The sequence below is a fragment of the Poromitra crassiceps genome, assembly GCF_964638095.1.
Source record: "Poromitra crassiceps genome assembly, chromosome: 19".
Taxonomy (NCBI): Eukaryota; Metazoa; Chordata; class Actinopteri; order Beryciformes; family Melamphaidae; genus Poromitra; species Poromitra crassiceps.
This window is the reverse complement of record NC_139646.1, coordinates 27,780,754-27,792,416: the sequence shown is the minus strand read 5'-3', so window position 1 is coordinate 27,792,416 and position 11,663 is coordinate 27,780,754. Positions and strand designations below refer to the sequence as shown.

The window sequence follows — 11,663 nt, the reverse complement described above, 5'->3', positions numbered from 1 at the left end:
GGTCATATCTTACAGGTCATATCTGAATCCACAGAACTATTACAGGTCATATCTTACAGGTCATATCTTACAGGTCATATCTTACAGGTCATATCTTACGGCTCATATCTTACAGGTCATATCTTTACAGGTCATATCTTACAGGTCATATCTTACAGGTCATATCTTTACAGGTCATATCTTACATGTCATATATTTACAGGTCATATCTTACAGGTCATATCTTACAGGTCATATCTGAATCCACAGAACTACCATCAATATGTTCAATGGATGGCGGGCGGGGGGTATGGGTCTTTGGGAGGGGGGATCTGGCTATAATGGGCGTGCTGAAGAGCAGTGATGGGGGAGGGGGTGCCTTCCTCGCAGCAGTCCTCTGTGTGGAGGCTCATATCAAGTAGGAGGAGGACGGAGTAAAGATGGACACGAAGGGATAGCGATACGCACGGCCGGATTTCGTCTCTGTTTCGCTCCTACCGCAGGAGGGGAGTGAGAACCCGCTTTCTTCCGTGCGGGGGTTTGTGTCGAGGAATTGAACCCGAGAAAGGAGGTGGGTTTGTGGCCGCTTAATATCTGCGACCACCTGAAGAGCGAAGGGAGAGCCATGGTGGAGCACCGAGGACGCAGGCGGAGAGCTCGTTTATGAAGGAGGGATTTGGCTTTGTTCCCACAGCTGAGGACTAGAAGAGTGGACCTCAGGACCCGCATCAACAGGTGATTGATTAGCCACTGTGATTGAACGTGATCCTGTGTGATGATGTGCACTGACTGGACAGTGCTGGACATGCGCCTGTGTGAACCAGTGAGTGAACGCACCCCGATAACCGTGCGTAAAAGCGTCAATATCAATCCAATACTGCTGCAATTCGGTCCCAAAATAATTGACTACTAAAGAGAAAGTTGTCCTAATTCTGAGGACAATGGGCCCATTATTACTGATGTAGCTGTAGACAACCAGAATTATTATACAAATTCACTGACTATCCTATTCGACTGGTTTTCCAAAGAACGTGCCAGTTTTTGCTATGATGATAAGCACTTATTTTGGGAGTAGATCAGACAGCGATTTAAAGTAAAGCAAAGTTAGGCTACAACCATTGTATCAGCTGTAGTAGGGTCATCTTGTCAACATGGCAAGCATAGCCAGTTAATAACCATATTTACACACAGCAGCCAGCAGCCATATCCATAATAAGCAGACCAGTTGAACCTGTTCGTCTGAGCCGGGGCTGGAGTGACTGGCTGAGGTTGCGTGGTGGTGTTGGATGTCAGTCACTACTTTCTCCACATCTCAGCATGCTACGCCCCAAACTACCCGAGAAAACACACACCCTGCTCCTGTTGACATTTAACGGTAGAGACAGCTTCCCCTCCACATGAAGACATAACTAAACAGGCCGTTTTTCTAGTATTTATTTTCCACAGCGAGGCGATTTGCTATCGAGGAAGATCTCAGAGAAACATCATATATTATAAAAGGTCGTCGTTGGAAATAAAGGAGACGTGGGAAGAGATTTGGTTGTGTCTGAAGCTGAAGGAGTAACGTAACGTTAGCAAATGCGAGGAGGCAGCGATGTCGCTTTGTTGTCTGTGTGACGTGACTTGCTCGCTGTTTTGAGACGCAGTCGGTGTTTAACGGTGTTATAACCAGAAAGCAGCAGCGACCACTGTGATTTTCTTCCCCGCTCGGCCATGCGAGGAGCTCGGGTCTGCGTAGCCGAATGTGTCGCCTCCTCCCGGGGCTAACGTTAGCTCTGCCTCGGCTCCATGTAAGAGACAAACATACTCAAACTCGCTTTGTTTTGTATCTGTGTGGGGCACACCTGGGTGTTTTAATAGCTTTATCGCGGGGTTAGAAGGACATACACACGTCCACAAACTATACTGGTTGAAATATAACTTATAAAGACATCGTTGTGTGTACAAATGTCAGGGTTTTTGGCCTCTGCTTACAGACAGGCACCTTTTTTTTGTTTGCAAATTGCAGCTCAACTGTTGTTTGCATTGGCACTTTGTTTAGCTAACATTAGCCAGCAATATCTGTGTCGATATGTCTGGTTTAAACTGTTACAAACAGTTGACGTTAGCTTAGTAAGAAATGATCCGTGTGAAGGTGTAAACAGGCTATGAAGAATGTGCTTTTGTTTCAGTCAGGGAGCTGTGCTGTTATGCTAGCTTAATGGTAGCCTCTCTAGCTGTGTTGACACCATGACTTCTGTGTGTTCCAGCTCATATTAATATAGTTTACATTAGCTGTGTTGACACCATGACTTCTGTGTGTTCCAGCTCATATTAATATAGTTTACATCAGTGATTCTCAACCTTTTTCATGTCAAGGACAACTCATTTAGTTCACATGAATTAGGTGTCCTTGTCTGTCAGACCCAAATCTCAGAATATTTTCATTGTTAGATATTATTTTGTCCAGAATTCCATGACTAATGCACGGCCTAAAATTCACTTTTCAAACTTGGGAGGAATTCCCCCGTATGTTCTTCAGATAGGGGCGATTTATACACTTTAGTTCCCCCCCCCCCAGCCGATAGGATTGACATATCTGCTTCTACTGTCCGATAAGCAATAATAATTTCTAATTTTTGTATTTAAAAAAGGAAGTTCTTAACCAGTAGTTTATGCACACCCGAGTCTAAATTACTATGGCTTTTGTCATTGTGTTTTATCTGCAGACTAAACAGTCATAGGCTTTCAGTTCTATCAAAGCCTTGATCAGCCTGAAACTTTCAGGGGGTGTAAAGAGCACCTGTGCAGGTGACCTGATGGAGCACATTTTTTAAATTAGGACAGATTAATTGCCCGAACTTCTTCTGTTTTATGGCAGTTGGCATCCTTTATGTTGCATTACCGCCTCCTTCTGGATTTATCCATCCACTGTTTCCCTACATTCTGTAAAACGCTCCTAAGGCTGATTGCCCTAATGCTGCCTTCCAGACACCTGGGACGTGGGTGTTTCCCAGTGGAAAAGTCCCACCCCCCACCTTCAAAGCATTCCAGAGCACAAAGGCAAAACGCAACCAAAAAACATGGCGGACCGCGACAAACTTTTTTTTGTTTGGCAAATAGCAAGACAACTTAACAATGAGCAGAGCACCCTCCTTGCATATTTAAATGAAAATGAGGAGCAGCAATGACACATAGGGTAACAGACTCTATTATACATTTTATTTAGGCACTTAATACTTTGGACTACATACTCCATGTTGCGGCCATTGTTGTGTGACGTCAGACAACTGATTCCCAGCCCAGTGGGGGTAGATTTTCTTCTCCCAGTTTTCAAGTCGGAGCTCCCACTTTGAGTGCCGTTCCAGCAAACTTTTCCTAATAGGAGGCCAGAAAATCCGAAGGTCCCAGTTGTCTGGAAGGCAGCATTATGGTCCTTACACATCGGGAGCGTTTTTTTCGTGCGATTAATGTCAATAATATCTTCCAAACCTATATCAGTCAATGCAACCGTGCATACCAACGGTGCTGGGCTGAGCGTTATTGCGGCGTTTATTTTTTCGAACCACGGTCGATTTTTCAGAAATTCGCTTCCGGCTGAGGCTATAGTTCCGTCATGAATCGATGTCACTGATGATGTCATCACATAAATTAAAAAACCATAAAACACACATAAATTGTGACATCATCATTGATGTCAGAGGCATTGTGACATCACACACACACACCAGAGACAGACACACACGCGCACACACACACACACACATACACACAAAGTCCCAGTGATGATGTCATCAATGATGTCATAAATTGTGACATCATCAGTCATGTCAGAGGCATTGTGACATCATCAGTGATGTCGCGGGCGGCATTAGCTCAGGAGGTAGAGCTGTCGCCTGGGAATCGGAAGGTCCCCGGTTCGACACTGGCTCCTCCCGGTAGTGTGTTGAAGTGTCCCTGAGCAAGACACTGAACCCCTAACTGCTCCCGACGAGCAGCGAGCGCCTTGCATGGCTGTAGATGCCGTCGATGTGTGAAGGGATGAATGAGCCATATCGTTGAGTCCAGCCAGTTATAATAAGAGCCATTCATAAATTGATCTGGTCAGCGATAATAGGTCGGACCTCTTCCGTGTCGCTATCTTGGCCCAAACAGAGGCTTGAGTTGAGCTATATGCAGCTGCTGGACAGAGCCATGGTCTGTCTGGAGACCAATAACAAGGACAACAAACATGCTCAGATATTTAAAAAAAACATGGTCAACATCACGTAATGTGTTTTAATTTATTTTGTGGAAGCATTTTTCTGTCAAAGCAGGCGAAACAACACAGATATGATGGGACTATGATGTATTTTTCTTGCATGTCCAGCACTTTGAGCTGCATTTTATGTATGAAAGGTGCTATACAAATAAAGCTTATTATTATTATATTATATTATTATTATTACTTGCACGCCACATTCACTTCAATACCAGTGCCACCAAAGTCTGGCCCCAGTGCACAATTCAAATGCGGTCACTGATGTAATGTTGCTTCTTTGATGGTTTCTTACTCACATTGACCGGTCCATCTGGTGTGCAGGGCCAGCAGCAGTAACACCATGCTGCTCCCTCTCATGTGCAGGGCCAGCAGCAGTAACACCATGCTCCCTCTCATGTGCAGGGCCAGCAGCAGTAACACCATGCTGCTCCCTCTCATGTGCAGGGCCAGCAGCAGTAACACCATGCTCCCTCTCATGTGCAGGACCAGCAGCAGTAACACCATGCTCCCTCTCATGTGCAGGGCCAGCAGCAGTAACACCATGCTCCCTCTCATGTGCAGGGCCAGCAGCAGTAACACCATGCTCCCTCTCATGTGCAGGGCCAGCAGCAGTAACACCATGCTCCCTCTCATGTGCAGGGCCAGCAGCAGTAACACCATGCTCCTGGCCTCGGCCGTGGTGGTGTGGGAGTGGCTGAACGAGCACGGCCGGTGGCGGCCGTACGGCCCGGCCGTCTCGCACCACATCGAGGCAGCGGTCCGGAGCAGCGACCCCCGCGGAGGCAGCGTGGTGCTGGGCCAGGTGGACAGCCGACTCTCGCCCTACATCATCGACCTCCAGTCCATGCACCAGTTCAGACAGGACACAGGTAAGAACCTCCAGGCCATGGCATGCACCAGTTCAGACAGGACACAGGACAGGACAGGACAGGACAGGACAGGACAGGAGAGGAGAGGAGAGGAGAGGAGAGGAGAGGATGTACTGTGCCAGGATTGACCTCTAAGATCACCTAGCTTGCCTCATAGTGGAGCTGCTGCTTTTGGCTGAATATTAAATACTGTGTAAAAATGGGCTGGATAGGGCAAGAATGACATGAATTAGCATTCTTCTGTCAGTGGCTCTGTGGTGGATCACAGTGTAGTTCTGTTAAAGCCCTTCAGTCTGAGACCCTCAGTGAACAAGCTCAGTCTGTTCCTGGATAGACTCTGATAGAAACAGTCTGTTCCTGGATAGACTCTGATAGAAACAGTCTGTTCCTGGATAGAATCTGATAGAAACAGTCTTTTCCTGGATAGAATCTGATATAAACAGTCTTTTCCTGGATAGACTCTGATAGAAACAGTCTGTTCCTGGATAGAATCTGATAGAAACAGTCTTTTCCTGGATAGAATCTGATAGAAACAGTCTTTTCCTGGATAGACTCTGATAGAAACAGTCTTTTCCTGGATAGACTCTGATAGAAACAGTCTTTTCCTGGATAGACTCTGATAGAAACAGTCTGTTCCTGGATAGAATCTGATAGAAACAGTCTTTTCCTGGATATAATCTGATAGAAACAGTCTTTTCCTGGATAGACTCTGATAGAAACAGTCTTTTCCTGGATAGACTCTGATAGAAACAGTCTTTTCCTGGATAGACTCTGATAGAAACAGTCTTTTCCTGGATAGACTCTGATAGAAACAGGGACCCACCAGCTTTTGGCTCATCACCCATTTCTGGGCTCCTTTCAAGCGCTGCCATTTGACAGTATAACGTTCAACATGATTTCATAGGGTTAGGGTCATAGGGTATAGGGTTAGGGTTATAGGGTTAAGGTTAGCCTTAAGACTAGGGTTGTGCGATGTCAGTAAATTATCCATCGTGATTATTCCACAGTGAACCATCGTGATCCACGATGGCATCGCCATTGGCGGGGGTGGGGGAATAATTAATATTTTTTTAAGTCGCTGCGGTGCGGTAATGCCATTCATTGCAATGCGTTCATTAACAGCTGGACAGCTGAGCTCTTCACGGTAGGGATGGGCATTTTAAGCAATTTAAATACTCGAGTACTCTCCTTCTATTATGAACGAGTACTCGAGTACTCTCGCGGGGGGGGGGGGGGGGGGGTCTGTGTGATTACTATGGTAATGACGGAGCAGGGGTAATCTGCTGTGTGTGGGGCTGTTCACACATAACGTTTGCATTTTTGCATGGAGAAAGCGTTACCTGGAGCATGTGAGGAGAGGGACTGACTGACTGACTGTGATATTAGGTGAGGTGACGCTAAGCTAACGTCTAAAGCCTACCTCAGACAGCATCGCCGATGGTTGGATGGATGGCATTAGCGCTTCGGAGCGGACAATATTGTTGTGAAACAAGCGAAGGCTCAATTCAAATACATGTCCATTGTCCAGTATCATCCATTTTACTTTATGATCACTGTTACACTAACGTAAATCCACGGATTACAAGGTCCGGTGTTCTGCCAAAAAGTGAAAACTGACCACTGACCAGTGTGATTAACATTACAGCTGCAGCTAAATAGTGATCACCATGAAACGATTGTCTCCCAAAAAGTGATTCTTTCTCCACATTTCTTGTGACTAACGTTATATTATGGGAAACGACAGTGTAGTCAGTAAACTACTGCAAAGTTTTGAATGAGTTTTATCGGGCGTGCGCTATGAAGAAGCGTGCATCTCATTCGGGAGAATATCTCCAGCCACCATTTTCGGGATGAGCTGGAAAACTTCCGGTTAAAACTTTCAAAATAATGTTACTTAAACAAAAGTAAATAGCTTATTTATGCACGTTGGAGGAGAAAAGGGTATTTCAACGAACGAAGCAGCAAACCTTGTATCAAAATACTCGTTGTGATGTTATATGGCGTGAAACTATGGCTGTAACGCATTACTCAAAATAAATAAGGTTACAACTTACGTTACAATAAGCCTTTTATTTTGAAATCAACAAAGCGGATGACGTACTTGTACATTCTGGCTGACTTGACGCCCGTGCAGTTCATGCTGGCAGATCCACATAACGATGCGTGCGTAGATTTAGACCATTTTTAAAGGGGTGGGGAGTGGGCGAGTACCCGGACAGCGGAAACGTTACTCGAGTACTGACGTTATGAACGAGTACTCGAGTACCCGAGTACTCTCGCCCATCCCTACTTCACGGAGACCAGCGGGCTTCGATAGGCTACTATTAGCCTCTGTGCTAACAGCACAGAGCCAGGCGACTGAATGAAGCAGTACCAGCAATTTGAACGGCGCAAATAAAACGTTAACGTTACAGGTCCTCACCAACAACGTGTGTGTGTTGAATTTAACTAGCTGGCAGTAAACTGACTGAATTACTGGCTGATATAACGTTAGATTCGCGTGGGCTTTTGAACCTAATGAGAGTGATTTGATGAGAGGAGAGTTGAGAGAGAAACACAGCTGCTGCTGTAACCTCAACGTGAGACTGATCAGTCATTCAGACTGATGAGTCTAGCGTTGAAGCTGCTGCTGTGAGCGACTTCTACTTTCACTTTGGAAACAGGCGAGTTAAATTCACAGTTTAAGACTTGTACTCACTTTGGGTTGAAAACAGGAAAGAACGTGAAGTTTCTTCTTTGTCTTAAAAGTGTTCGCAACAAAAGAACTGACTTCTCATGCACGGGGGACGCCCCGGCGACATTAAACAAGCGCTCCCAGACAGTGCAGAGAAGCACTAAAGAGGGGGAGGGGAGGCTTCTCTGAGTCTGAACTGGGCGCGCTCGTTTAATGCCGCCGGCGTTTGCGCTTGCGCTTGCGACGCCTGCCGTGAACCTTTCCGCATCCCGGCCGAGAATTGCATCCACAACATATTTCGGGGCTGTTTTAACTTAGAAATCAGGGAGGTCACGTCTACCAGACGATTATATCACTTTTAAACAGTTACATTTCTGTATAAATGATTACAAGTATGCTCCCGTGAGGTGGGGATGCTTTTTTTTGCTGATTGGCGGGGGAGCAAAACTCGGCAGAACACCTGGCGGACGGCGCACGGCGGTATGCTATCTTCCCTGCCTTAAGGCACGCGCAAAGCCAGGGGTTTTCCCACTGCTCCTTGAAATCCTTGAAAGTTTGTGAATTTGAGGAAGAAAACGTAAGGCCTTGAATTTGATGTTCAAGAAGGTGTGGGAACCCCGTGTGTGTGTGTGTGTGTGTGTGTGTGTGTGTGTGTGTGTGTGTGTGTGTGTGTGTGTGTGTGTGTGTGTGTGTGTGTGTGTGTGTGTGTGTGTGTGTGTGTGTGCGTGCGTGCGTGCGTGCGTGCGTGCGTGCGTGCGTGCGTGCGTGTGTGGTGTCGGAGGAGGGCTGCCTTGAGATCCAACAGTGTGATGGTCTGTAGCAGCTGTAAATGACCATCTTTGCTATTAGTCAGCCACATTCTTAACCACACACACACACACACACACACACACACACACACACACACACACCCTCCAGCAGCTGCACACTGCCTGTAACCAAGAGGGGGAGAGAGAGACCTTGACTATATGGAGAGAAAATGGGATATTTCAAGGACTAATGAGCAGAGAATTCATTTTAAGTGGCCTTCTTATGCTCTGTAGTCTCTCTCCCTCTCTCTCTCTCTGGCTGTCTGTGTGTCTCTCTCTCTCTCTCTCTGGCTGTCTGTGTCTCTCTCCCTCTCTCTCTCTGGTTGTCTGTGTCTCTCTCTCTCTCTCTGGCTGTCTGTGTGTGTGTGTGTCTCTCTCTCTCTCTCTCTTGTCTGTGTTTAGTTTCGTCAATAGGCGAAGCTCTCAAGGGCCATGAGACAGAGAGAGAGAGAGAAAGAGAGAGAGAGAGACAGAGACACACACAGAGAGAGAGAGAGAGAGAGAGAGAGGAAGGGTGAGAGAGGTATGGAAGGAGTGGGAGTGGGTGTTGGAGGGAGTGAGATACTTGGGGAGTCTCTATATTATCTCTCTCTCTCTCTCTCTCTCTCTCTCTCTCTCTCTTGCACCATTGTTGAATTTTGGGGAACAGATGTGAGCTAATCTATTGTGGCTGTCTGAGACACACACAGAGTGTGTGTGTGTGTGTGTGTGTGTGTGTGTGTGTGTGTGTGTGTGTGTGTGTGTGTGTGTGTGTGTGAGCATCAAGCATCAAGCATGCTTCTTGGAGGTGGAGAGTGAGACTGAACTTCCTCTTCCTGTCAGATACTGACAAGAGGTTCTCTGTTCACTGGTACACCAAACAGGAAACTTTTGCGCCGCCCGTGGGTTCATTTCACTTTCTGCTTTTTTGTTTTGTTTTTGTCAACAGCACACTAGGGTTGTCAAAAGTATCGATAGTATCGAAAAAGTAAATACTAAACATCTGAAACGGATACAATACTGATTTGCAACAGGTATCGATAAGTATCAATACTAAAAATGTTAAACTGATACAATACTCATTTGCAACAGTATCAATATCAGCAGTACTTTCTCTTAATGAAAAATCAAACATACTACTGATTTCTCCCTCCCTGTCATTGGTGGGTATCTGTTGCTTCAACAAGCTCAAAGTGTTGTGATAGGCTGATGACTAGAGCAGGTGTGATCTGCTGTGTTCTGATAGGCTGATGACTAGAGCAGGTGTGATCTGCTGTGTTGTGATAGGCTGACGACTAGAGCAGGTGTGATCTGCTGTGTTGTGATAGGCTGATGAATAGAGCAGGTGTGATCTGCTGTGTTGTGATAGGCTGATGACTAGAGCAGGTGTAATCGGCTGTGTAAGGTCAACATTTTTAATTAGTTTGGTCAGGCCTAGATTATGGAGAAGTGTAAAGTAAAGGTAAAGTCCCACTGATTGTCACACACCTGAGTGTGCAAAATTTGTTCTCCGCATTTAACCCATCCCCTGGGGGAGCGGTGAGCAGCAGCAGTGCCGCGCTCGGGAATCATATGGTGATCTAACCCCCCAATTCCAACCCCTTAGATGCTGAGTGCCAAGCTGGGAGGCAAATGGGTCCCATTTTTATAGTCTTTGGTATGACTCGGCCGGGGATCGAACTCACAACCTCCCAGTCTCAGGGCGGACACTCAAACCACAAGGCCACTGAGCTGGTGTGCATCTGTCCGTCCATCTGTCTTCGTTTCTTGATGTCTTGTCGCATCCCCCCGCATGGTATCGAAAATGGTATCGAGTATCGATATTTTCCTAGGTATCGTATCGAAGCAGAAATTCTAGTATCGTGACATCCCTACAGCACACATATCACAGCGTCTGTTTACAGATTAACAATAAATTATTATTTATAGAGCGCTTTTCAAGGTACTCAAAGACGCTTTAGAAGGGGGCTTAAAAAAGGTCCAGAAAGCAACACATTAAAAACATAAAACATAATACTAAAAGCTAATAGACAATACAAATCAAGAGTGAGGAACACAGCACGGTAAAACAGAATACAATACGTCAGGGGTCGGCAACAGGCGGCCCGCGGGCCAAATTTGGCCCGCCTCCGATAATATCTGGCCCGCCAGATGATTTTGCAAAAAAAAAAAAAAAAAAAATTATTTTTTTACAGTGCACCTGAACGCAACATGCAAGATACCCACTGAATAAGTGTCAAAATGTTCACGTGATTCTGGCCAATACTCCACTTCTGTTATAGCATTTCAGTCTGGAATATGGAATATCTTTCAATAATCTTTATGACTAAAAGGCTACATTGAAGTAGAAATTTAAATAATAAACTCATTGGTTTTGGATTTATTTAGCTTCAAGAGTGCATTTTTGTTTGTGTGACCCTCAACACAGGCTTTGAGAATCCCGGGCCACTTACTGATACTTATGTTTAAATTAACCCACTCATATTCTGGTTTATTTCAAGAAAAACATTTCGGCCAGTGGAAATTCTAATTGGCTGGTAACTTTAAAATCTAGCAGCCATATTGGCAGGTGGTCAAAAAAGTTAATTTCAAGCCCTGAGAGCAGGTGGTGACTTAGGAGTGAATGAGAAAAGGATCAAATATTGGTGGTTAAGAGACTGAATAATGACATCACAACTGTTAATTTAAAATTAATATTCCTCTAAACCTGGCTTATTCAAATGCCCCAAATTTTCCGTGCTGGCGCCGTTCGGCCCCTCAGCAAAACCTGGTAGCGAGGACATTTTTTGTGGCCCTCTCTATCATCAAAGTTGCCCATCCATGGATTACGGCATGACAATATTTGTTCGGCCCCCAGCAACAATCTGGGTTTCTCATGTGGCCCCCGATGAAAAATAGTTGCCTACCCCTGCAATACGTCATTATCACAAGTTAAAAGCATTTTTGAACAGGTGAGTTTTGAGTAATGACTTGAATGTGGGAAGATTGGAGCAGTCTCTGATGTGTTTGGGGAGGGAGTTCCAGAGGGAGGAGGCAGGAACGCTCACCCCAGGTCCGGCGCTTGGTCATGAGTGGCAGGGACAAGAGGTTTGCATCTGAGGAGGGGGTATGGT

General features: G+C 45.7%; 1 protein-coding gene across 1 annotated transcript in view; it reads left to right on the top strand.

Moving 5' to 3' along the window:
- The first annotated feature begins 1,376 nt into the window (after positions 1 to 1,376).
- The window catches only part of LOC310794013 (E3 ubiquitin-protein ligase DTX4-like), a 29,346-nt gene continuing 19,059 nt past the window's right edge, over positions 1,377 to 11,663 (top strand). Inside the window, exons 1-3 of the mRNA XM_083655882.1 lie at positions 1,377 to 1,769; positions 4,859 to 5,088; positions 9,394 to 9,421. Of these exons, the coding sequence (XP_083512008.1) occupies positions 1,768 to 1,769; positions 4,859 to 5,088; positions 9,394 to 9,421 (260 nt within the window). The 5' untranslated portion in view covers positions 1,377 to 1,767. The remainder of the gene's footprint in view (positions 1,770 to 4,858; positions 5,089 to 9,393; positions 9,422 to 11,663) is intronic.